We start from the raw sequence: 27,429 nt of genomic DNA, 5'->3' as shown, positions 1-27,429 counted from the left end.
TGCCACACATAAAAATGCACATAAAAGTTCTTCCAACAAAGGAACAGTGGATCATGTTTATAAGATAAGATTTTTTTTTCTCCTCTACTCTTTTTGTGTGTCTGGGATTCTGTGAAAAGGTAAAGTCACAGTGCTCCCTCAGTAGGAAAAGAGGGAGAAGGAATCCCTGACTCCATCCTCTTTTTGCTGAGGGTAATTGAGTCAAGAATGACATAAACCCTTTAGAAAAGGAGATCCACAGGTTAAAGTAAGAAAACATGGCAGGAAAGTTGCCACCAGGTGGTTCTATCTAAAGTCAATAATATAGGGTTGAATGCAGGGTTGAGTTAATATGGTGGCTTTTGACTCCTCACAAAAGCCATTATTGCACTTGATGACTCACGGAGTAAGGAAACAATTACACCTTTAAAATATTCCTATTGGGCCTTCAGGGCTCGCCTGAGTGTTTTACACTGAGTTTCTGCCACTTGAAGACTGAATCCTCCCCCGCCTAATCAAAACAAGATATTGAGAAATTAGTTTTCAAAGGGAGATGTCCCTGCACAGTGCCAGAGCAGCAAGATGAAAACGTACCCGAAGGCACAGGGCTGAGGACTTTGTTTCCACATCAAACACGGGGAGATCAGTCTCATTTCTCCTTTGTGCTGAACAGAATTGCAGTTCTGACCTGCTGAGCCCAGCTCTTGCCAACATCTCTGTGTCCTTTCTGGACAGAGAAAGCCCCCGGTGGACGGGGAGGATGGAGCTTTGCTTGAAGGTTTTAGAAATGTTGGAGTTTGATTAATATTTCTCACTAGGTCATTGAAATGCCTGGGAGAACACTTCAATGTTAACAACGTGTTCTGTCGTTTCTACAGCATTTTCTGCCTCTTTGCACTTTCGTACCAAATGAAAGCAGAAATGCCTGCCAGACAACATTCACGGAGTGGTGCAGATTCAGCAAAAATCATAAATTTCAGCAAAAGGGTTCAAGAGGGGTTTTGTCCAATGCAAATATAGAAATTGTATCCCATTCAAGATTAGCTGAAATAGTTAAAGATGTGCATAAAGCTGAATTCTTATTACTGATGTTAGCCTCCCTTTTAAGGAGAAATTCAACTTTTGTAATACTTTTTGCTTCTGTTCTTATGGCATGTTCAAAAAAGGACAAATTACTGAGGTTGAGTTGAATTACACGGCCTAAAGTCACATATGACATGTAAAAGTTCTCCCTCCTGGACTTTCAAAGTGTATTTCTGAGATATTTCAAATATCTCAAAGTGCTCTGAGATATTTCTGTAATCCAGGGAGCGCATACTAGTACTATTAACTTGATATTAAATGGATAGAATTCTTTTAGGCACAGTTTTTTTTTTCATTATTTCTTTTGTATGAGATTAACCCCACATAATCTCATAAATCCACGAGGATATCATGCGAATGATAAATTAACTACCCTGAGGATACTGAAAAATTAATTCTCTGTGATTAAGAATTTGATATACATACATCTACACCTGCACACACATATATGCATTCCTATAAAACGTCCTTAATCTTTTCATGGAAGTCCTGAATTTGTCGTCTAAATAATGACTAGGAAGAATGCACATATTTACCAAATTTTTCTGCAGTCTATCCTCTGCTGACAATAAGCAGACAACACTGGCTTTTAAATTCTACGATCTCTGAAGTGAAACAAAGCAAGAAAAATATTAAAATTTAAATAAACTCTTCTCTTGCCTTAAAAATTAATTAAAGTTTTTTCTTTCTTGATTAGACCATGGTTTGATTAACATTTTTTAGCTGGTGTTAAGCTTTGATTTCATGCCCAGGCTCTTTCCCCTGCCATTTCTTTGTACCAGCCCAATACCTGTGTGGCTGTGAAGTTCACTGGATCAAAGAACTGATCTGCTTTATGAATTACCTTCTTTTATTCCCCCTTGCCACTCCTTCATTGGTATATTTGTCCACCTTTGTATTTCAATGACTTCTGGCTTTATGTTTAACACATTCATATATTTAGTATTTGAGATCATAGGCACACATTCAAAACAATCAAGAATAAGCTTTAACTCAAAGTTCATAAAATTCATTAATCTCAGAATTAGTCAAACTGATATTTTGAGCTGTAGGGAAGAGTATGCCCTCCTAAATGTCATCGATGGAGAGTTTCATGATAATCAGTAATTTAGGGAACTTGTGTTGATTCCTGGCAGGGGAAGGGTTTCACAGTGGCTCACTGCAAGCTCAAAGCATTTACTGGTTTTAGGTTGGAAATGCAACATGTGTGTTCTATTTCCATCTGTGAGAGGGGGGCAGTTCTCTGCTGTCCATGGGGCAGTTTTCCTTATCTCTCCCACAGCCAATCCTCCCTCCAGGAGCTCTCTGCTGTCCAAGGCCCATTCATCATTAATCACCTTCTGTCCATGGCCCATTCATTATTAATCACCTTCTGTCCATGGGCCATTCATCATTAATCACCTTCTGTCCATGGCCAGGGAGTGTCCCTGCAGGGCCCATCCAATCCCAGCATCCCATGGGGAGATGCCCCGCCCAGGGGAGGAGCCAAGCATTCCTACCTGGATCCAATCTGAGCTTTGGGACACCCCAGCAGCCTCTGCCCCCTGCATTGCCAGAGGAGCAGCTTTCTGCTCCCTGCATGGCCAGAGGGAGCCCAGGCCCATCTGCAGCAGCCCTGGAGCTGCAGAGGAAAACTCCCCCCTTGTGCAGGATCCGTGCTGCAGCAGAGCCACAGCTGGCACTGCAGGAGGGCTGAGCCCCCCTGGGATGGGGCTGGGACACCGCCCTGGCACTCAGGGGGCAGGGACTGTGATCACTCTGGCACTGGTTTGTTTTGTGCTATTGCATTTGTATTGTTAGTGTTCCTACTACAGAACTGTTATTCCCACTCCCATATCTTTGCCTGAGAGCCCCTTCATTTCAAAATTACAATAACTCGGAGGGAGGGGGTTTGCACTTTCCATTTCAGGGGAGGCTCCTGCCTTCCTCAGCAGACACCTGGCTTTTCAAACCAAGACATTACTGAAGGTGAACAAAGAATCTCAGGCCTTGAAACCAAGGTTCCCCAGCAGGTAATCTGGAAATAACTCACATATGCAATGGGGTCTCCCTTACAATTCAGTTCTTAGTAGCCTAATTTTAACAGGTCAATTCCATGACCTGACTTCACTACAAAGCCCCTAACCATATTCATTGATTTCAGAAAGTGGTGAAATTCTGATTTCTATCCATATTTTGAAAACAGAGATTTCCTGGAAGGCAAAATTTTTCCCAGCAATAAGTCTTCCCCAGAAATCACAGCTTTTTCATGTTTCATAAATGGTTTCATTTTGTCTGTGCACTTTTTAAGCCCTTATGCCTGTTTTGAGTAGGGTTTTTCTGAACCTAAGCATGGAGGATTTATCAACCCTGGACCCTGCTGAGCCAGGGCTGGTCAGAGCTTGATCTGTAAGACAGAAATACCCAAAATTCACCCAAGACTATGAGCATCAAGCTGAGGAGTCCAAAGGACAAGCATCTGAAGCCAAAAATGCCCAACACTCTGCCTTGAGGACACAGAAGTTTAATACAGATGGCATGAAAACGGAATAAGGGTCTGTTAGAAAAGATACTGTAAAATAAGTTGTTTATCCCATACTATAAATCATGTGAGCTGCAGGGTCATGCCCCAGGTATAATTTTGAGAGAAGGAAAATTCTAAAATCATAATGCATTAGTGTGCTTTGGATGAAGCCATCTACTCTAGGAGTGTAAAGCTGCATGTAAGCAGGAGTCTTGAACATCTCTTTATGCCTAGATCGGTCATATCTTCTGATAATTTTTTAAGTTAAAAAGACAGGCATTTTCATGTGAATGGAAAGAAAACGCCACTTTGATTTCCACAGAGAGGAAGGCAGGAGGCAACCAAGAGCAAGAGAAACACAACAACCATAAAAGCAGAGGAAATCAGTGAAAACAAGGTGGAGGTACACTGCTTAGCAGGATTTCTGACATGCCAGACAAATAAATAAATTGCTGCACTTGCTTTGAATGCAGTTTTCCTGCATATGGGCATGTTGAATCCACAGAAAAGGAGGTGAAGGGGCCACAGTATATGTAAAGAAATATTTATAGTGACTATTTTGATCTAGATATTTAAAGAAAGAAACATAGGAAGAATTGCCATATGCTTTAATGGCAGAAACTCCTTGCATTTAGCAAAACAGAGCTCCAAGATGCACAGTGGTGGAATTGTAAGTTGTCCACTGCCAAGATTAAAAAACATTAAAATGGAAGGGAAAGTGATCAAAAAAGTCACCTGTGCAACTGCTTACATATTTCTGCAATTCTCCACCCATGCTGATCATGGGAGATTTTAACAATACAGATTTGCACCGAGTAATGTAAACATCCTGACCCTGACGAAAGTGCCTGCAAGAGAATGCTGTGATCCACAAAATTAAAAACAAACAAACAAACAAACAAACAAACAAAAAAAAACTGAACAAAAAAATCCTCCAACCACAGGAGAAACTGTCTTGGAAACAGTATTTTATTTATGGATACTCCAAGACTAAGGAAAGTTGTAATGCACATGATCATAATTGGTTGAATTCAACACAGGAGCAAGAAATTGCTTCAGAGAGTGGGAGAGCAGAAGGAGATGCAGCTGCATCAAGGAAATTCTGGGGCCTTAGAAATCTGGGAAGTAATATGGAATTAAAATAGGTTAAATTTTACATTCAGAAGATGGGAAAAGGTGCTTTCTTCCCATTCTGTGTTTGCTAAACATCTGCGGGCGGATTCTGTAAATACCAGATGTTTGTTGAAGTGTCTCTTAGCAGGCTGATAAGCTCATTCCAGAATGGCTGAATATGTTTTGAGGCTGTCAGTGCTCTCACACTCCACTTTACCCTGATTTTGCCTCATCCTCATTTGTGCTTTAAATGAGAAGCAGCTGGTTTAAATACCATTTGTGCCTGAATTGCTAAAACCAGCCATAGCTAATAGGAGAGAAAAAAAAAGAGAGGAAAAGAAAAGAAAAGAAAAGAAAAGAAAAGAAAAGAAAAGAAAAGAAAAGAAAAGAAAAGAAAAGAAAAGAAAAGAAAAGAAAAGAAAAGAAAAGAAAAGAAAAGAAAAGAAAGAAAAGAAAAGAAGAAAAGAAAAAAGAAAAACTGAATGTAAACAAGTCGGAATCTCATCCATGCCAGAAACAGACTCAGAGGATGGTCAAGGTGATCCAAATATGGTTAAAATCTCATTTTAGTGTAATTTTTGTACTCAGTTTCTACCCTTTCCCTCTCAGGGCAGCTGAGACTAGCTGCACTAGTTATTCCAGTTATTTTGGGACTACTCAGAAGGATTTGAGATGGGTGCCCCACAAGGATCCCAGGATCTGGGTGCAGCACAACAGCTGTCTCACAACTGAAAAGTTCCACACATGAGATAAAATGGAAGAGAGTTATTTAGGGGATTGGCTAAGAGGAATTAACTGTGGTGAAATCAAATGGTGGAATTAAATAAGAGGGAAAACCTAGGTGGAGGTGTAGGAAAAAGAGTCTGGCACAAAGTAGGGAGGCTGATGAGCAACATGACAAATCCTTGTTGCACAGCAGTGATATCTGGGCTATAAAAAAACTAGATAAATTATTATAAATGCATCCTGTAAAACAGCTTGTATGATGCAATTTTGCAGTTCTTTTTAATTCTACATCAAGAATATTTTACATATTCTGTGATGTGACTCAGGAATCTTTGAGCGTTGTGAGGTAATTCTGAGACAGCAGTCAGTAATTTACGTAATTAGCATAACAGTATTTAATTATATGATTACTGTAAATATGTGCAAAACTTTGATGGTGTAATTAGAATGTGTAATAACTACTTGTAATTACGTAATTAAGTGTGATGACATAACCAAACTTCTAATGGGGAAAAAAAAAGTATTTTCAAGCCCAGCTATAGAAAATGGTATAGTGCAAGTTATAGAGATGGTAAGCTGTTTATATTTATATTTACATTACTATATATAAATATTTAAATTGACATCAGTATGAATTCTTCAAAATAAGACCCAGAAAGACAGAGTGTGGATAACACATTTTGCAATAGAGCAGCAGAGTTCTCTCACTATTTCAATAAACTGGAAAGCTTCAAATTTTTTGTACATATATATACTTTCTCTTATATGCTCTCAATACCAGAAATGTGTGTTTGTGCTTATAGATACACACACACAAAACTTAATTCAGTTCAATATATGAGATATGCAACTTCACACATGAAGTTATTTTTGTATATTGCTACATATATCTCTACCTAAAAAGAAAGGAATATAAAATAACAGATGATGGTTCAGGAAATGCAATGATCACTTAAGTAATAGCTCTGACTACCCCATTCCCAGCAAAACAGGAGATTGGGTTGATGTGATCTATTATCTGAGCAGTGCTCATGATGCCAAAATAGAGAAGGGATAAACTCTGAAAAGATGTGTGAGATTCCTGGTAGAATTCCAAATGGCAATTCAATTGCGCCTAATAAGGAAATGCATGAATTGCTTCACCAGCAAATTCTGAAAAACACTTTAATAGCTTTGGTTGTTTTTTTTTTTTTTTTTTTTAATTCTTTCAGGCAGCCACAGAGACCTGTGACTTTCTCAAAGCAAATCTTCATCTTTTATTCCGCTCTGGAACTACATACACATTATGTTGGGTGCCTCAAATATTTTTTCTGCTGTGTATAAATCTGGGAATTCAGTGAAGCCACTTCAAATAAACATTTGTTGTTATTGGTCCATCCTGTTTCCCATTGTCATTGTTCCCCATACATACACAACATAAATGCAGGAAAAAGAATAATATTTTTCAGCTCTGTTATGTTTTCAGCTTTTGTTGTGATATTTGATATTTTTCAGCTTTTGTCATGTTTTCATTTATTTATGATTCAACTTGTAACACCTTTTTTCTTTTTTTTTTGCTACATGAATTGCACTAGAAGCTCCTTTTCTTCAATGTGGATTAGCCCAGTATTTCAGGTATTCTGAATGCAAAACCCAAACCCAACTAAAGCCAACTGTCAAATACTTTCCTATTTCTTTTTATGGCAAGATACATTGGAACTATATTAGCTTTACCCACAACACCATAATTTTAACATATTTTGTTTGACTAAAACACCCAGGCTCTCATTTAAAACCCAACAACCTCTAATACCTAAATATTAAGGTACATTGCAATTTGTGCCAAAGTAGTTTATTCTATTTTTGTCATTTTTGGTCTTCAGGATTACCTAGTCTATCATACATGAAGAACTTAAGGAATCAGACCTTTATGGTGCATCCATAGTCAATGCTATTGAAAAAATCATGTGAAGTTTTTTTCCAGGACAAATCCATTAATGATTGTTAATTCCATTAATGACTTCCCCACAAAGCAGTGGTTCAAATATCAGGGGCTAGAGACATGACAGAGCAAATAACAGATATTTTTACCCCTTTCCTACACTTGTTGATTTTTGCCAATGACATTGCTGAGGACAGGATATTTGATGAGATGAAACCTCAGCCTGAATAGTGTTTTTTGGTTTTTTTTCTAAATTACACTATTTTACTTCTTGTTTAACAATAGATACTTATGCATTTTGCAAATGTTTCCATCATTTCAGATGCTTTACTTGAATGTGTGACAGATTTGCTCTCTGAAATTCTCTCAGTTTTGAAGGGTATAAGTTGCCTATTTTGAGGTTTCTTTATATATATATATATATAAAATACTTCTGTAAAGAAGTATTTTCACAGTAAATTAAAGTGTTTTGGTTTTGTTTATTTTCCCCGTAAAAATAGAACCATATTATATTATATTATATTATATTATATTATATTATATTATATTATATTATATTATATTATATTATATTATATTATATTATATTATATTATATTATATTATATTATATTATGAAAAAATAATGGTTTTAAACCATGCTGTACTTACTCTGTTGGCAGTTCCTTCCCATAAATTCACCTGGACATTCACAGGAATAGTTGGCCACAAGATCTGTGCAGATTCCACCATTCCTGCAGGGTTCAGCTTCACATTCATTCACATCTGCAGGAATCACACAAAAGGATGCCATGATTAGGACAGAAATGGTAAAAGCAATATGCACATGATTAAAAAGAATTTAAAAAAAAAGAAGAAAAAATGAGATAGAAGTTTTATTATGTCCTGTAGTACAATATAATTCAAAGTCTTGCTCAGTGATTTTTACTGTAACTTCCAGATGATATCAGGGCCAAAAGTTTGGCCTGAAAGAAAACCGAAAAAAACCCGAATTGTAGTAGTTCTAATGGAGCAATCAGTAGAGATTCTTGCCACTTCAAGGAAAGTAGTTACTTCTTTATCAACAGATGCCAGTTAAGGATGCGTCTCAGTTCATCTCAAATTCATTAAACATCTAATTGACAAGGCTGTTTAACCATCTAAAAAAATTCCCTTTCTGTGAATGAGTTAGTGGGCAAATTGAAGGTAATAACTCAATCTAGAAGCCAGCAAATTGCATTAAATTCAAAAGACAGAAAAGGTGGGTAATCTCACTTGAGTTCCTCTTTTTCAGTGCACTTTGTCAAACTCTGCAAGAATAAAACTCCCCTGTGTTTTTCAATGTAGCAGCCTTAAGTGCAATATCAGATTCCTTTTCTCAAGTGTGACACAGAATTTTTCAGTCAACATTAAATAGGCATGGGGATTATATTGATGCATCATAATTAAAGTTCTCAGTCTCCACATTTATATTTATTCTGCATGGACTGGAAATGTTGTATAGTTTTTATACACCATTTTAAAAGGACTGCAACTTTGAAGTTAAATATTTTAAAAGGATACATGGTAAATATGGTAGAAAACATGGTAGATAATAGGCGAAATCACTGGGAATTGAAGTCATGCTCCTTGCTGTTGTGTTGAATCTGCGTCTGCCCCCAAAATGCCTTTGTTTGTTTGGTTGAAGTTATTTTGGATTTTCTGGGGGTTTTTTTGGTTTTTTTTTGCTTTTGCTGGCATCCACTAACTAAAGAAAATGCTACAAAAATGTCTAAATCTTATGCAACACAGCTTTGCTCAGGAGAAGCAGAATTCAGTTCTGTCAACAAAGTTTCTTGAGATTTGGTAGTTTGATTATGTGACTTCTGTACTTTCAACTTGATTTTTTTTGTTTTTCACTTTCCAGGAATCTGTATTCAAAAAATCAGTGTTTTATACAGTGAATAGGATATTCTTCCCATTGCTGTGAAGAGAAATGCAGAGACAGGTTTTCAGTGAAATAGGAAGGTTTTCAGATTTTTATGCTAAAATTAACGGTGGCAATGGATCCCTGGGCCTCTTTTTAACCCCTCATGTTTTTCTATTTCTCGCTTTTAAAGACATTACATACTGGCAATAATAAAACTTTAGAGTTAGCTGAATTTTTTCTATTAAAGTTGAGCAAGAGGAGTAACAGCTTAGAGTTCAAGAAATAATACCTGCCAAGGGAAATGACCAAAGAGCAGACCTGCTCAGTTCTAAATTAAATTCTTTATATGTATTTATAAAATTTAACAAGGTTCTTCAGCTCCCTATTTGCCTTTTTAAGCAAAGCCCATTAACCTTACATTTTTATCAGGTTATTCATCATTTTAATAGAAGCTAACACATTTGTGGGGTAAAAAAAACCAAGGTCACTGTGAACTAAAAAACATTAAGTGAACATATGAACTATCTCCTGCTATGCAGGTGGCAATTTATCCTCTTAAAAGCTTTTCTGTGTAAAGACAGTATCTTCGCAAGATTTTGTTCCCTATTATTCCATTCTTCTTGAAATAGGAGGATAAAATGCACAGCTTTCCAGAATATTCCATATTGTCTGTGTGGTGATGGAGAAATATAAACTGAGCTTGGAGCACCACATCCTTTTAAAACAATCCTCATATTCCATCCTCATGGAGCAATTAGCAAGGATCAGAGCAGAAAGATGGAAGTCGTTAATTATTATCTTTGTTACTTGGTTTCTACAATGATTTTTTTCCAGTAATGTCAGAAACTTCAGTCCCATCAGTTCAAATAAATATGTCATATTTGATGAAAGAATGAGGTAAGGCTGGCCATTGCATCATGCCTGACATGCTTAGTTGAAAAGAAAATCAACTAAATCCTGTTAAAGAATAAAAAACCATTCTTGAACATGTGTTGAATAATAACTTCTACAGAATTACATATTTTCCTGTTATTATTTCATTTGACTGAACATGCAGATGAAGAATATTTAAGTAAGGGTGGTTCCTATGAATTGTGGTAAGTTTATGTTCAAATTCCCAGATGTGCCAATTCTGATAACACACTTCACCCCAGCTGGTGTGTTCCTTCCTTCTGGAAAACATAAACTTTGTTATGTTACCATGAAAAGAAGTAAATTTCACTAGAAATTTTAAAATACCAGAGTTTCTTGAGAAGTTGCTCCTACAGACAATAAAGACTCATGCAGAAAACTCTCTTTCTGTTATCAGATTCTAATTCTTCACCAGCCACATAATCTACCTACATAAGAAGGATAAAGGTTTTCTTTTTATGTAAATTAATAATGCGCAGTAAAAATCACTGCAGGATGCTCATAATTTTTCAGGTAAGGTTAGGTCTTAGCCTCAAGGCAGATCCTTTTGCTTTGCACTAAATAAAATGCAGAGACCGGGGTGCTGCCAGAGAAATCTGAGTTCCTCACAGAGGGAGGCGGTGGGACTGATAAACACTGAGTGAAAAGGACTCATCAAACGACAGAGGGAAGGTCTGGATCTCTAGATAGTGTTCAGTTAGATAAAAAACAACAAACAAACAAGCAACAATAAAGGAAATGAAAGAAAACCAAGAGGAACTGCAATACCCAACAAACTAAAGAAAGCAAAGGAGAACAAAAACATCCCCAACCCAAACAAAACGAGACAAAAAACCCAAACAAAACCACTCCAAAATCCCCAGCCTCAAGAAACCCAAATGCCCAACCTCTCATGATTTCTCTACTGAAGAGGGATTCTGAAATTCAGGATTATGCAGGAACAGGAAAACTGAAGTTTTCTGAAAACAGATTGTTCCTTGAAAGAAATACCTTGAAGGGCTGAGAGAGTTGATTAGGAAGTAAAGTCTATGCTAAGGTTCCTTTTTATGCCGCAGAAGATTAAATTTAAATTTCCTATCTCCTAATATCAATCCATAATCACAAAGTTATTAAGCAGATTTCTGTTTGAAGCACAGTTGTGCTGCACCCCAGAACAAAACTAGGAAAGTAGTAGAGAGCTTGGCTATGTCACATAGTGACTTGGAAAACCATCAAGGGGCAGATTTCTGTGGTTTTTTCTTCCTTTGATGGATTTTATATACATACATATACTTATTTAATCCTCTAAGCATTTAATAAAACATTAATAAAACTACTACTTGCAAATACAATATTATTAAAAATGCCTAGCCCTCATTTTGGATTTTACCTGTTACACAGTCACACATTTTTTCCTGAAAAATCACCCCCCATGAAATGGGCATTTTAAATTATGCAGCTGTCATAATTAAAAATTTAACTCTTACATAAAGCCCTTTGAGTCCTTCAGCAAGCTACTTGATACAAACCTGACTTTTTTTCTGAAGGAGGGACCAAGAAGCTCAATTAATCTGCATTTTTTTTGGCCAACACACCTTGTGCTTTGCCTGTGAGTTCACACCAGTGTCTTGTTCCTGTCCCCTGCCTGTTTGTTCTTTTCACAGCCCAAATTCCTGGTTCCTGCCACCTGAGCCCTTGTTTCTGGTCCAGGACTGCCTTTTGCCATGCAGGCTTCCTGAAGCTCTCTCCTGCTGACCAGAACATTCCTTCCTTATATTTTGGTTTTGTTCTCATTTTGGCTTCTGGATCACACTCAGGCTGCTCATCTCAGCCTTAAGTCATGTTTTAGAATCAGTCTTCTATCATGATTAAGTGGTTGGCCAATCACAGAAACAGCATTTTTGTTCAAGAGTCTTCACTGGAGGCCAACATGGCCTTTATTAGGAGAATTGATCCAACAAAATCCATTTATCCTTTATAAATGTTGCAAATATTTTTCTTTCCCATAACAAAGTCAATTTAGGATACCATTTAGTACAATTTAGGAACAAAAAAATGATCTAGCTATATCTGTTTCATAATTGGCTTCTGTGAAGACCCACAGCCATACACTGGATAAAGAGCAACTCCCAATGTGAGTAACTTTACACTCCCTCCTGTGCCCAAGGTTTGAATATTTTCAAAGAAAACACAGAATATTTCCCTACACATTTGTGCTTCAAAATAAAACTGTTATGTAGCTGACAATGTGCTCAAATATCTTTACTTTTGGAAGCTGGTATGACATAATGTGGACAAAAAGATAATATGGAATAATTATCTTAAAGTTTTAATATCTTTAATTATCTTTCTTTGGGGTTTAAGTTAAGCTATTCTTGTAGTTGCTTGATGGTTCTTTATAGATTTTTAAAATGCATTCTAGGTGTCTTTTCTTTATTGTATATTGATCCTGAATGATTAAATTACACAGGTCAAAACCATATCACTAAGTTCACACAAAATGTATGATCTTGCTTGCAGAATTTTGTAGTACCTTGTTATCATTCAAGCTTGATCTTTCAGATATTCAAACTTTTTATTATTAATTTCCTAATATCATGAAACTCGGCTTATACACTCTTATTTTTTATTTGCACTAAATATTTTATTGTTCAAGCACCAAATATTTTTAAGAAATATTGAATGGCAGAACTCCATTGAAAAGAATGAAATTATACTGGTTTTATTTGGCAAATAATCTGGCTCATGAGAAACTGAAATTTAATAAAATTATCTTAACAGTGAGTTACTCAGTGATATGATAAAATTTGAAGGATTGCAGCAATTCACATATAGAAATACACATCTTCTTTAAGAGTAGAACATTTTTGTTAAAATGTTTACCAAAAAAAAAACCCCAAATCAAAACGTTCTTCCTCATATTCATACCATTTACAAAAACAAGCCTAAACTGTAAATGTCTCCTAAATTAGATTAACTTGCTGGTTTGGGTTTTTTTCCCTAGAAAGCTAATAAAAAAATAAGTAAATAAATGTGTCTAAACAGAATGAAAATGCATCAGAAAAAGCACAGGTGGATGACCTTCAATTTTTGGCTAAAGATATGGAATGTAGAAATAATTGTCATAATAATAATTTATCTTAATAATCTTAATTAGAGGTTTAAGAAGGTCTCTAACATGTTCCAAATGAATGTTTGTTTGTAATTTACATAAACAGATAAACTGTAGCTTCAGCTATGACTGATCCTTGACTTAATTAGGATTATGCAAAAACAAGCACTAGCATGTGTTTGGCTCAACACTGGTGTGAAACTTTTACAAATAATGTGGCATATTCCTGTGAAATACAGCAATTTAGTATGTATTATATATTAAATCTCTGAATTGCATGTATTAACATTCCACACGGGACAGGCATCTGTTAGAATTCAGAGGTTTCCTTTGCTTTTTCAAAGCCAGTTTCCTGACTGCAGAAGGCTCTGAAAACACTGTGCCAAGAGAACCTGCAGGAAACTTCAAGTGCTGTGTGCCATGCTGAAGGGATTCACTGTTCAGATATCCTTCTTTTGTGATCTTCAAAAAGAGGGGAAAACTGCTTTACGCTGGAGACAAAAAAGTACAGACCTCTTGCTCTTCCACCCTCAGAGGTTAAACATTGTATTGCCCCTGACCTCATAATTCCATATAAAGTTTTCCCCCTCCTGTAAAAATACAGGAGGAGGAAAATGTACTTATTCTGTAACTATTCCTGTAATTAGTCCTGTAATTATTCCATATTATCTCTTTGTCCACACTATGCCACACCAGCTTCCAAAAGTAAAGATACTTGAGCACATTGTCAGGTATATAACAGTTTTATTTTGAAACACAACTGTTTTGAGAAGTATTTTGGGTTTTCTTTAAAAATATTGAAACCTGAGATAATCCACCACAGGGCTGTCTGTCAGGATTCTTCCTGAAATAGTCACTACAAATATTTTACATTATATTATCCCGGAGCTCCTGCCTAGAATTCCTTCAGAAACTGCTTCTCCAACCATTCTCACATTCTTTTTTCAAAGCAATTTTATCTCTTCTAGGGCACACATTTTTAAACATACTTCCGTAACTAGACTTCTTAAAAAATAAAAGAAGATGTCTCATGCCACCTGGTAACAATCCAGTGTTGTTTCCCTTCCTATTGGTTCTGAAATATATCTAGGTCAAGTAGTTTCAGGAAAATTGGAATATATAGTTAGATCCTCTTAATTTTGATTTGTAAAAATTCAGGCTCTGAGAAAATAAAAAGGAAAGACTATCTTTATTTTAATGAATACCTTCTTAAATTGCATATGGGAAGTAAAATCCTTAATTTAGACAAACCAGCATTTTTTATGATGACTGATTTCTTTCTCCACCATTTAATTTTTCATCTTTTCCACCTGCAATTTACACTTCTGTTCAATACTTACAGATATTGTGTCATAGTAGCAGTGAAATTAATAGAGGCATGTATTTAGAAGTCCAGCTTAAAATCAATTTATTGTCTACAGCATTTTTCTATTGTTCTTTGCATTCCATTGTGGCACTTAACTATGGTACTCTCACTTTAAAAAAAAATTCAAAATTAAATTTAAAGTTTGGAAGTGACTTCATTTCCATACAATAATGTAACTATAATCACAGGTTTCAGAATGCTAGGATTAAATGTAAAACTACTGGAAAAACAATAATTTAAAAAATAATACAGGAAAAGACACATTTAAGTGTATTCCAAAATACATTTCTACTTTAAATTGTCTACTTCAAAGGGTTTAAAATAAGACAGGGCTCTACAAGAAATGTTGCCACAGTAGTGATATATCTCGTGCTGTTAACAAGATTTTTTTTGTATTTTTACATACTTTTTCATCCCTGTTTCAATTTTGAGAACTCTCATAAAATAGACCATGCAGTGAAATTATACTCTGCATAGGTACCTACTCTCTATTATGCACAATACTTATCTTTTCCTTATAGCCACTGAAAAGTTATTACAATGTTCTCTGTGGAGTCATACTTCCAACACTGGACTAGTCAGTATTTCCTGATCTTCTATTTACCTGTTTAAATGCCTATTTAATGGCTTTTCATCTGAGGTAATTTTAATCTAATGGAATTTTGCAATAGCCTAGCCAGGATGTTCCTTATTAGTTTTAAAGGAGTTGGTACTTTAAAAGTTTTAATATGTATTGAAGCAGATTTTTCATTTTTAATTACTTTTAATGAATACTGGCATGAAAACCTTCGTCCCATTAAGTAACTTACCATTTAATTTTACACTGTAGAAGTACATCTTCAGGGCAACTATTCCTGGCGTTTCCAATGAACCTTATTAAAATAATTGGCTATTTATATAACAAGCATTTGACAAATCATTTAAACTGTAGTTGAGGAAAAGAGAAAAAAAAATCTTATTAAAAAGGGATTCAAATGGTGAATCATTTTTCATTACAAGCAATGCTCCAAAAATCTCAGCTTCTGGAATAAGTTAAATTATGGAGCATTGGAGCAACTGGATGATTTGCTAGAGGAGTGTAGGTGGTCGCATGGCAATAAGTCCAATTATTTTCACAATGGGTTTGACCCCAAATCAGTAAATTAGCATTATTTCCCTTCATACATCCCAGAAAAAATGTATCCCTTCAAAATGCAGCTGTTTATGCATTTCAGAATAGAGTGAGAGTAGGGTTGCATTGTTTTTAAGTGAGCATGGCTATGGCACAGGTTTTTAAAAATATCACTAGACAAACAAGTGCTGGAAGTTACAAAGATGGATGTTCTAAAAGGACAAAACCGGATAATTCTGTTTTCTTTTTTTCACGTGTCTTTATTTGATATACACAGGGTGAAGTGTACTCATTTATGGCCAATGTGTATAAATCTATTTAAACAATCAAAAATATTTGTTTGAGGCACTTGTATGAGTGCACATATATGTGCTACATCGAGGTAATTTCAACTCTTTGCTGATAGTTTTCAAATTCAAACCCCTAGCTGATCAGAAATACATGTATGTTTTACTGTTAATGGATCTTGTATTTAGTTTACAACTGCAGGTTGGTGAATGTCACCAAGAAAAGAAACACTCATCACCAATTCTGCCTTTTGGGCTGGGGTGATTTCACTGTCTCCTCTGCACAGGTGAAAAGGAAAATCCCTCCCCACAGAAGATGCAGCAGCTCCACCACATCAGCAAAGACTGCCTGGTTCAGAAAGAAAAAATACTGTCTTCCAGTGTGCGCATAAAATCTGCATCATAACCTAATGGCATGGGTGCCACAATTCCTGTAAAAATCTCTGGTTTTGGTGAGAAATGGGAGGAGGTTCAATGGTCTTATGAGCATTGACATAAAGAAGTCAGAAATCAGCATTTTAATCTCCTAATTTTATATTAGGGCAAAGGCTCTCCTTGCCTTGCACTCTTTTCCTAATTGTGGTGTATGTCTTCTGCAGAATTATTCTGAAGCTCCCTTAAATATGTAGTGACAAAAAACTGGAGAGGGTGAGAAGGGAGCAGATTAATTTCTCTTTAACAGTGACAACTGCTGGTATGGAAAAGAATGTTGCTTTTAAGTAAACTGCAAAAACTGCATGACTGTGTGCATAAACAGCTCTGCTAGGTACATGAAAGGATCACACACAATAAATACATTTTCAGAGCCAGATGCCACCTGACTGACTTGTGGGGAGGGCAAAATGAGATCTGACAAGATTACAAAGGACACCTATTATTTGGAGGTAAGTAACATTTTAAATACTCTTTTATGGTGCAGTGCCTACACATCTGAACCAGAGAACATCAATTCACAGTTAATGTTTTGTTGTAACAGGGCAATTCCTGAATGTAATTCCTGAATTGAATTCATTGCAAATGTAGAGCTCGTGGTTTCTTTAAAAAAAAAAAAAAAAAACTTTTCAGAAAATCCCAGAATGGTTTGGGTTGGAAGGAGCCTCAAAGATACATAATTCCAACCACCTTCCACTATTCCAGGTTGCTCCAAGCCCTGCCCAGCCCGGCCTTGGACACCTCCAGGGATCCAGGGGCAGCCACAATTAATGCCATTCATGTCCCTCTGCATGTTCCCGTTTCCTCACCTCCCTAGTACCCAGCACTGGCCACCTTCTGTGTCTTGATCCCACTGAAAATCCCTGAGTGCAGTTAATTTGTGCACTTCCAGACCATCCTGGTGGGCTGATTCAAACACAAGTCTGATGGGGATGAATTTTCAGTGGAGGTGGGCGTCATTACTTTTTGGCAGAATCAGACAATCCCACCAAAGGGCCAAACAAATCTCAAGCCAAAGCACAACTGACAGAAAGCCACGTGTGTCTCATGGCATCAGACGCTTAGCACATGATAAGAAAAGGAAGATAAACAGGATTTATTAATAGTTTTCAGTGTACTTTGAGAAAAGTATGCCTGCTTTTGTACGAAGCTTGGCCTTACAGAATTTTATGTGCAGTTTCAGAGCTGAGAACACATCTGCACATGCCCACATATGTCTCAGGCATGTTTTCTCTGTACAAATTCTAGAATGTCTGGGTGGACTGAATTTCCATTTGCCTACTGGAATGGTTTAAGTAAATTCCCAGTATATCAAATCCCAGGAATTTCAGACTGCTGGGCTATTTTCTTTTAGATTATTTTAATCTCACAGGGATACAGATCTTGTGCTCTCAGCCTGCTGTCACACAAAGCAAAACATGATAAGTAGAGATGATAAAGAGATTTTCTTTAAAAATACACTCCTGACTCAAACTACAAGTCTTAGCCAGGTGATCTACAGAAATAATTGTATGTCACTTAAGAGTAAGTGCAGAATAAATGCAAACCACATCAAAAATCCTAGGTATTCATATGAAAATGTGACAGCACCGTAGGTTTTGCTTGAGATATTTTATGAATACAAAGGGATTAATTTGTGATGCAGACTGGTTTCTTCCATTACACCATTTTATCATTATACTGAGCTTCAAGCACAAATACTGATTTTTGAAATTTTTCTTGCACAGGCAATGAGTCTGATGCAATATCCTTCTCTCCCTCTGTGCAATGCTTTTTCTCAAAAGTGTATCCACATGAAAAAATCCTGCTCATAATTTCAGAACGGTAGCTAGACTACTGAATGTACTCCTGGATCTTCCTTCTAAGTTCTTTGACTCAAAACTTCTCACTGGATATGTAGTATAAAACAAGCCCTCATAACTGAATTTGTTTTCCTTCTTTAATTTTTCAGAAAAAAATTTCAATGTAAATTGTTCAATTTCCAAACAATAAAGCCACTCATAAAATTTTCAGCTAGTTCAATGAGCAGTACCAATATTTTTTATACTAACAGGGAGCTGCAAAGCCACGTGCCAGCACGAGTTCCAAACACAAATACAATATTTTAATTCTGAATCCCTGACACACCTACACATACAGATGGCTGAGCACAGTAGCTTTTACAGGACCAAAACAACAAAACCAAGAAAAAATCTGAATTACAAAATTTGTATTTTTTTTCTTTTTTTTTCTAACAACTGCTCCCAGACCACATCCCTGTGCAACAAAATTCTAATTGATAAACGCTCTCTCATTAAACAATCAGATTTCATTTCAAAATTTCATTTATTTCTTTATCTTCCTCACAGGAGTGTGCTTGTGTATCTGTGAGAAAGTTGCTGGTGCAACAAAGACTGAACACAGTTCTTTTAAAACTTCAGGTGACTGTGTTGACCCTAAACCATCATAGTGGCTGTAATGTGGGTTGCTGTGTCTCCCTAAATGGGCACAAAAAGTAGGAAAAAAAGAGGAAAATAGATGCTTTGTCCAGCCAAAATGGTGAATGTGCTCTTCCTCTAACCATACACCTCTCTACTGTGGTTCACCAACTCCTCCCTGGGACTCAGTGCAATCTCAGATAGTTTATTACAATATTTCTGTTATAAAAATAGGAATGTATGATGTAGACATTACAATGGGATAACTATTCTCAAATTTAGAGTGGACTCCTTTCATTCAGTACTTTTTATTTTTAATTCAAATATAAAGAGAAACTTGTATGTATAAAGCATCTCCATATGCTATATTTTTAATGCAGAACATGAACAAATTTAATCTCTTTGCAATCAAACAGCAATTCCTGCATTTTTGGAACATTAATTTCTTTCCACCATAAAAAAAAAAAACAAAAACAAAAAAAAAACAAAAAAAAACCCCACCAAAAACCCAAACCAAAACCCAAAACAAACTACTCCTTAAGAAAGACACTAATTAGGGGAAGACAGATTTACCTGCCTACAAAAAAAGTTTACAATAGCTATTGACAGCCTAAATGACTTTTACACCACAGAAACACACATCTTCTTAAAAGCACCATTCATTATGTAATTCAGTCAGTGCCTGGGCTGGAAGGAGCCCAACCCCTCTCTTTAATATTGCCATAAAACCCCAAAGCAATCAGGAAGATCTATTTCCCCCCCATGGCACCTTATGAAAGAAACTCAGCAATTACCAAGGCCTGCTTAAGAAAAGCCTCAGCTCCATACCCAGTTCTGGTTGAAACAGAAGAAAATCAGAAAGAAAAATCAAAAGAAAATAAAAATAAAAATCCGAAGAAAATATAACAACAAAATGCTGCATAAAGAATACAGAATGTCAGGAACTTCTGACAAATAAACCTTACAGCTTTCTCTTTACTATAAGTCACTGCTGCTGTAAAATACACTGCTGAACAAAGAAGGTTTTGAGAAGGCCATTGAGAGACAATTTAACAGTGCAAGAAAAACCAACACACTGCACAGAAAAGGCAACAATTTAAACTGGCTGCACAGGAGAAGTAAGAGGTCACATAACAAATGTCTGCAAAATAACAAGTGGTGTACACAAGGCATTCAAAATCTGCTTTTCTCCCAGTATTGTAATAGACAAAGGATGAAACATTTAAAAGATGCTGAAAGACAGCAGGTTGGAAATTGAAAAGGGTTTTTTTTTCCAGTATACAGCAAAATTAGACTTTGAAACTCAATGCTATGTATGAGGAAATTGTTAAGATCAGTAACTCAACAAGGATAAAAAAGCTATTTGAATTGTGTATGGATAGAAAGAATAAACAATGCTATACAAGCAAATTCGAAGAAGAGTGAAACAAAATTGGTTGGGATATTACACTTCCTATCTGGGATTTTAGGGCAATCTCTGGCTCTTACTGAATCAAATAAAATCTTCAAGGAGGGGGCAGGCTTCAGCTCAGTTACCTACTGCTTTAAACATAAAATTTATTTGGGCTTCAAGGAAAACAAACACCTCCTTCCAACTGCCCCAGAATTGGTGTCACTCTTGTCCAATCTCATTACACGTTTGTTGTAAGAGGATCCATCAGCAAAACATCCTCCACTTTCAGCTGAAAAACCTGTTATTTTTCATCTCGTTAGAGAATTTCCTTTTTCCAGGCAGTCCCCACACAAGTTTCCCTGGACTTCTGTGAATGGGACAAAACCACCAGGGACTCCCACATTTGTTGGTTCTGCCATTTCCCTCAGAGCCCTGACACGGCTTCAATTCTGGGGACATTTTACTGATTTTCTTCCAATAGCCTTCAGTGGCTGTTTGTTTTTATATTCTTTACCGGTGATCTCTCTCAGATGTCTTTCAGATTACCTACTTTCTTTCACATTTTGAGTTAAATTCTGGAAGTTTCACAAACTAATAATGATACATGCTTCCTCCTTCCTTTCCTGTCCAAGCTACTCGTCAAACACAAGGAAGAGTTTTCAAATTTCAGCTCTACAATGCTCAGAGGCACAAGGATATACTTACACATAAAACGGGCTACTGTACGGTGGAGTTTATTACTGTCCCAGTAAGTATTTTGTTGGCAGTATCATTGGTTAAAGCTATTCACAGAGTTAATTTTGACGAATATTAAACCCTCCCTCCCCCACAGAATAAAAAGGAATGTGTTAAAGTTCAGAACAGCCCAAACAGATATTTTTCTCCAAAGGACAGACCATATTTTATGTGTGTCAGGAGGGGCACGGGATGAAAATCTGTTGTGGTGCAACTGCATGCATGCTGGTACATTAAATTTGCCCACTTGGCTCTTGGCATGGCTGGCTTGGATCAACCTGCATCTGTGCAAGAAAACAATGGGTTTTAGTCTTCAAAACAGGGCAGCTGCATGGAAACCCTCTGTGGGGAATGGTTTCTGGAGTGCCCTGCCACCCAACTGCAGCCAGGAGTGGTTTAACAAGAGCACTCATTCCTTTTAACATAAAATCTGTGTCACATTCTGCACACTCATCACAGGAACTCCTTCCTGGCAGCTGTAAAAGTCACTGTGATTCTGCCCCTGGGATGGGGTAACTCTGGATGCACAGAAATGTGTAGCCACTAGCCTTTCCAGCTGTGGCACCATGGGAAAAAGGCTCTGTCCAGTGGATAGCTGGCATGATGGCTCAATGGAATGGAAATCTGCCACAGGGCCTGTGCAGTTTCCCAATACATTTGTGCATCACATGTGGGTATCGCAGGCCATCCATGATGTGGAAGAAGAAAGCAGAGAACTCAGAAAAACCCTGGGAAGGGCTTGTTTATATTATTAAGTGTGTTTGATTAATAACCTTTATTCTTGGAGTGCAAGGATTTTAGTTATGTCTGGTGGAGTTAATGATCCTCAGAATATAAAGCCACATGCAAATCAAACCCTTAAATCGGAACTCTTTGTTGCTTCAAACATGAATTTTCCTGGTTGGATCTCTGTTTTTTCAGCTACCTGAGTGGCAGGCTGTAACGCATATCAGGTCTAATGTCTCAAATTCCTACATTTTCCAGTATGCAGTCTCTAGCTGATAATCACAATAATTCATGCTGCATATATCTTTCAACTGCATTTATTTGTGTTGTGAGGAGTTTTCTTTCTCTTTCTTTCTTTTCTATTTGCTTGTATGGGGGTTTCTTGTGTTTATTTTTGTTTTGGTTTTTTTAGCTTTTGTTTGGTTTGGTTTGGGGCTTTTGGGTTTTTTTGTCGGTTTTTTCGGTTTTTTTATGTTTTTGTTGTTGTTGTTTTTAATTTCCATTTGGTTTGAATTTTTTTGGGAGGGTTGTGTTTTCTGGTTTTTTGTTTTATTGATTTGTTTGGGGGGGGTTTTGTTGGGGTTTTTTTTTTTTTATTTGTATTCTGTTTGTTTATTTTGTTCTGGTTTGGGTTTCTTTGTGTGAAAAAGCTCTCCCTTTCAGTTTGGGGATATTTCCATGGATTCTGACTGTTCTAGGCTGTTTTAATATAGAATCACAAACTGGCTTGGCTTTAAGGGACTTTAAAGATCACCAAGTTCCAACTCCCCAGCCATGGGTCTTCTCCAGCTCTCCTGGAGCCCCTTTAGGGCCTGGAAGGGACTCTGAGCTTTCCCTGGAGCCTTCTCTTCACCCCCAGCTCTCCCAGTCTTGTTTCAGAAGAGCCCTCGACATAAATCTTCATTCCAATCAGTTAAGTAAATGCCTTTTAAAAAATAGAAGAATATTTAAAAAATGGATTTGCTGTGGTGTCAGCACAAAATCCAGTCCAGGCCTCTACCTGAGGCAGACTTTCCTGGTTTTGGTTACTTTATGGGCTTTGAAATGGGAAACTCTTTCTTTTTTTTTTTTTTTTTTTTTCCTTTGCCACTGGGTAACCAGAATCTTTTCAGGCAACCACAGCCAATTAATATCAGTTTTGCAATAAATCAAGAATACAGAGTCAGTAAAATTTCTAATGATCTCTTTTATAGTTTACATATTAATTATTTACATGGGCAAAAGGTCAACAAATCTCAGAAATACTGACAGGGTGTTTTTTGATGTGAATGATAAAATACCAGCTTTGAGAATGTATCTCGACTGCAAAATCAATCACCTGGCTTAATTGATTTGGCAACAGAATATTAGACATGAAAGAAATCCAAGATAAAAAGCTTTCTACAAGAGAACCACAACGTGGCTTTTGGAATTCTTGACAGTGTAGAAGAGACATGCCTTGCAACGAGGTCATTTTAATTTATCTCTTTATGATAAATTTGACAGACTTCTTACTTGATTCACAGTGAGTTCAGAATTGAATTGTTAAACTTCATGAAGCAGAGCAGTTTGTATCAAAGGAATGCTGTGAATTGAGCTAAGGTGATATTGTATATAAATGTTAAATTAAGTCCAGCAGTGAAAATCTTGCAATTCTCCCTGACTGCAGAGAGCTCTGTGGCTACCTCTCACAGCTCCCATCCCCAGAGACCCTCTGAACACCTGCACAGGGTATCTGATTTATCATCCATTTACATGAGATTATCTGAAAAGGACTGAATCTCATTCTCCCCCAAAGAATAACTCTTCACACAAACTACTCTTTTCTCAAATCACTTCAGCTGCCTTCTGGGATTGTGGTAAGCTTGGGTCAGCTGTGGGAGGGCTTTATTTTGTCTTGAAGTTGACAAAAACACACTTTGCTGATTATCAGGATCATTAGCTAACATGATATACCTCAATATTTTTAAAAGGATGCTGTGGACCCAGCAAACAACTCTGATGAATCACTCTGTGAGGCACCAGCTGTATGTTCCTTACTCATTAATTAGGTGACAAAAGACGGCATTCCATCTAAAACACGTGCTCAGCAATGTGTTTTGCTTGATGAAACTTGTGGGATTATTTACTTCTTTAACAAAGGTCAGCTCCATGATATTTGATGGAAGAAGTATTGCATGCCATGCTGATGCCTCAGGTTTTAGCTTTGATATTTTTCAGATTTTGTGCTGCTTTAGTGTGTGGGTCTGGGCTCCATATGAGGGGATGGTGAGCTCCGTGCCCAGAGCAGGGAGACAAAACAATTCCTGCTCCAGCTGGGGAACAAATGATCCCAATCTCAGCCCAGGAGCACAAACCCCGTGGGCTGGAGAGAGAAAAACAAGCAGGGTGGGACTGCCTGGGCTAAAGCTGGAATGGGACAATGAACTGCAAGGTGCAAATGGAGCAGAGCTGATCCCAGGGACAGACCCCGTGCCCGGCCGTGCATTTTGGGGCCATTTTGGTTCATCTTGGGTGCAGCCCTGGCTGGGCTCTGGTGCTGCCCAAGGTGCATCCATTGAGGCTTTTTAATAAATCCCTGATTTATTCTTTAGCTTGTCCAGCCTCTGCTCTAGGTCAGCCTTCAAAAGGCATCAGTTTTTGGTGACCGAGATGGGACAAAGGCATCTGGAAAACCCCCTGGACTAGAGCCAGAGGAACCTCCAGCTCCTGCTATCAATGTGACAGGTCCCATGATGGAGCATCCCTGAGCACATGTGTCCATGTGATCGTGTTTTCACATGAGCTCATCCACGTGGCTGGGCAGCAAGCACTCATTTCCATGCTCCCAGCAGAGGAGGTGGGTGTATATTTTCACCAGATTAAGTCAGTGGAATTCCCCACGTTACCCACACAATGAACTGAGAGTGTGGCCAAAGTTTATGGAATTGAGCATCCATATTCCAGTTCCTGGAGACACACTGACAATTTAAGGGACGTAACAAGCATGAAGATGTTAACTGAGGTGGATTGTACTGTTCCTGGACAATTCAAATTATAGGCAAGTATCTAAATGGAGCAATTAATTCAGGTAGGCTGGATTCAGTGTTTAGTCGCTGTGAGCTGAATAACTGAACTAATTTTTACATGTGAGTGGAGCTGGATTCTTGACTATTTCCTTGAGTTTTTTACCTTCTGTAACAGCTGGCTTCCAAATGCATCAACAGTGTAAGATTTAAAGAGCCATGCTGCTCTAGGTTTAAGAACCACTCATGCACAAAATGGAAACCCCAACATTTCTCTCGTGAGCTTCTCCTCAGGCAAGCAGTTGTTTCAAATGAGATTTGCATGTGAAAAAAAACCCCAGTTTCTATTAAATTAACAGACAATACAGACTACATTTATAGGTTCACATATGACTGCTCAGTCACTAGCAGATGAATATCCCTCACTAATTGGCTTTGATAGCTGGTGGGGGTGGAGTGAGAAGCAGAAAAGCTCCTGACTCTGTGTTAGCTCTACCCAGCAGTAACTAAAACATCCCTGAATTATCCATGTTGGTTCCAGCACAAATCCAAAACACAGGCCCACACCAGCTACTGTGAAGACATTTAATTCTGCTCCTGCTAAATCCAGCACACCCAAAATTTCTTTCCCCATGTGGTTCATCGTAAGTTCTCTAACTACACACGGCAAGATGAGGATACTGACCTGCTGTTCCAAATCAGACGTGAAAGTAGGAAATACTCTCCAAATAAATGAAAAAGATTAGAAAAATATCAAGAAACTGTATTTTAAACAGGGTTAAATGATGTAAGTCTGGAGATTTTGTTCTTGAACTTAGATACTGTGATTCAAAATACTTCTTCATTATTTATAAAGACATAGTTAAAGAAAGATGTAGAAGACATTTATTCAGAAATTTCAGGGTTTTTTCCCTTTTTTATTTAGCATTAATCAAATCACACCCACAAACACTACTGAGATAAGAAGATAGTCCTTCTATTTCAAATAAGCTTTTGTATTAAATCCCTGCAAAATACGTTTACCTTGTCCTTGCCGTGGCATAAAACATGCATAGCAAATCATGTCCTGCTGTGTCCAGTGTGTTGGTAGTCAGGTCATTTTCTGAAGGCAGCAGCAGCATTCGGTGGTATTAGCTTGCTCATAATATAAAGGCCAAAGTCTGATATACTCCAGAAAACCAGATCCGATATTAATCCTTAAAGTGCAGGCAATAAAAAGGCTCCTATCTATAAATACAATAAAATTTACCATGTGGAACTTACTGTGCTGGCAGTGAATCCCATTAAATCCCTGTGGACATTTACAAACGTAGCCTATGAATGTGTCGCCTCGGTATGCTTCACTAATTTCACATATCCCACCATTATGGCATGGATTGGGGAGGCAGGGTCCTGTGAGAAGGGAAAAAAAGGAAAAAAAAAGAAAGAGAGACAAGTATGTACACATCCACAATAACAACCATAATAATTTCAGTCATTTATAAACATTCATGAAAGAAATAAAATGCCTTACGCAGGCCTTTATATTCCACTAACTCAGTAAAATACACCCTTCACTTACTTCAGATAACTTGCCAGCAAGGATTTTTATGAACAAGAAAAAAAATATGAAGCATGTCACTACTCATTAATCATGGCATTAGTTTTTAATGTGAGAGAAGACAGGAGACAGCGAGGCTAAATCTTGCTCTTCTGTTAAAGATAACAGGCATTCTAGTTTTTGCACCACTGAGGGAATAGGTATTAATCAAACATGCCTATCATGCACAGAGTGACATGTACAATGTCCCTGAATGATCACTACATGTCAAGTTAGCATTCTGAGGAGATCTTTGCTATGGCTCCGGGTGACTTTCTGAAATGTGAGTATCTGGGCCAGCAGTTAGCAGCTACCAAGCCAACTATTCTTTTCCACTTAGTGCCTCTGTAGCCACTTCAAAATGGTTTGATAAAGCTCTTCTGACTAAATTTTCTTTTTCCCCAACACGCCACATGCTAAAACGCATAAAGTTTCATCATGGAGATCTGCTAGAATTGCAATTACTATAACCTTAAGTACCTTTGAAAAATGGAATTGTTTGACCTGAGGTCTAGAGTTTACTCATTGAACAGCACTGGAAAAGAGCTACTTACATTTTAATGTCTTAGTAACACTACCCCCAGCATGACTCCTACCAGAAGAAAACATTATTTTGATGATTTTTTTTCCCTATCTCATTTTAAAGAAGTGGTAAACATTGTTTAGAGAGCCCCACACGCAAGTTTGTCTTGATTTGTAAATTCAATAAAATATATGTTATATGCAACCTGTGCTGTGTACCCTGAAAGGTGAAACCACTGTTTGTTGAAACACAATGTTATAATCCTTCACTCACTTTAAATTGCATTTGGAAAAAAATACCCAAAGTGAACAAAAGAGAAAAGAAGTCTAGAGCATAATTTACTGACAATCAGAGTTGGAAATTTTGAAATCCCAGAATCACAGAGGTTGGAAAAGCCATCAAGTCAAAGTTCTACCTGTTGCCCAATTTGTCGCCAACCCAGAACACCTCCAGCCCTTCCTGGGACACCTGCAGGGCTGGGCACTCCAAACCCCCTGGGCAGTGCCAGAGCAGCTCCTGAGCCCCCTTTCCATGGGGAAATTCCTGCTGTGCCCACCCTGAGCTGCCCTGGCCCAGCCTGAGGCCGTTCCCTCTGCTCCTGTCCCCGTTCCCCCCAGCTGTGCCCTCCTGGCAGGAGCTGTGCAGAGCCACAAGGGCCCC

General features: G+C 37.4%; 1 protein-coding gene across 1 annotated transcript in view; it reads right to left on the bottom strand.

Moving 5' to 3' along the window:
- The window catches only part of EDIL3 (EGF like repeats and discoidin domains 3), a 238,317-nt gene that overhangs the window by 93,210 nt on the left and 117,678 nt on the right, over positions 1-27,429 (bottom strand). Inside the window, exons 4-5 of the mRNA XM_064736890.1 lie at positions 25,931-26,059; positions 7,977-8,090 (exon numbers count right to left, since the gene is read on the bottom strand). Coding sequence (XP_064592960.1) covers positions 7,977-8,090; positions 25,931-26,059 — 243 coding nt within the window. The remainder of the gene's footprint in view (positions 1-7,976; positions 8,091-25,930; positions 26,060-27,429) is intronic.

This window comes from Zonotrichia leucophrys, chromosome Z (assembly GCF_028769735.1).
Source record: "Zonotrichia leucophrys gambelii isolate GWCS_2022_RI chromosome Z, RI_Zleu_2.0, whole genome shotgun sequence".
Classification (NCBI taxonomy): Eukaryota; Metazoa; Chordata; class Aves; order Passeriformes; family Passerellidae; genus Zonotrichia; species Zonotrichia leucophrys.
This window is presented reverse-complemented; position numbering and strand designations above follow the sequence as displayed.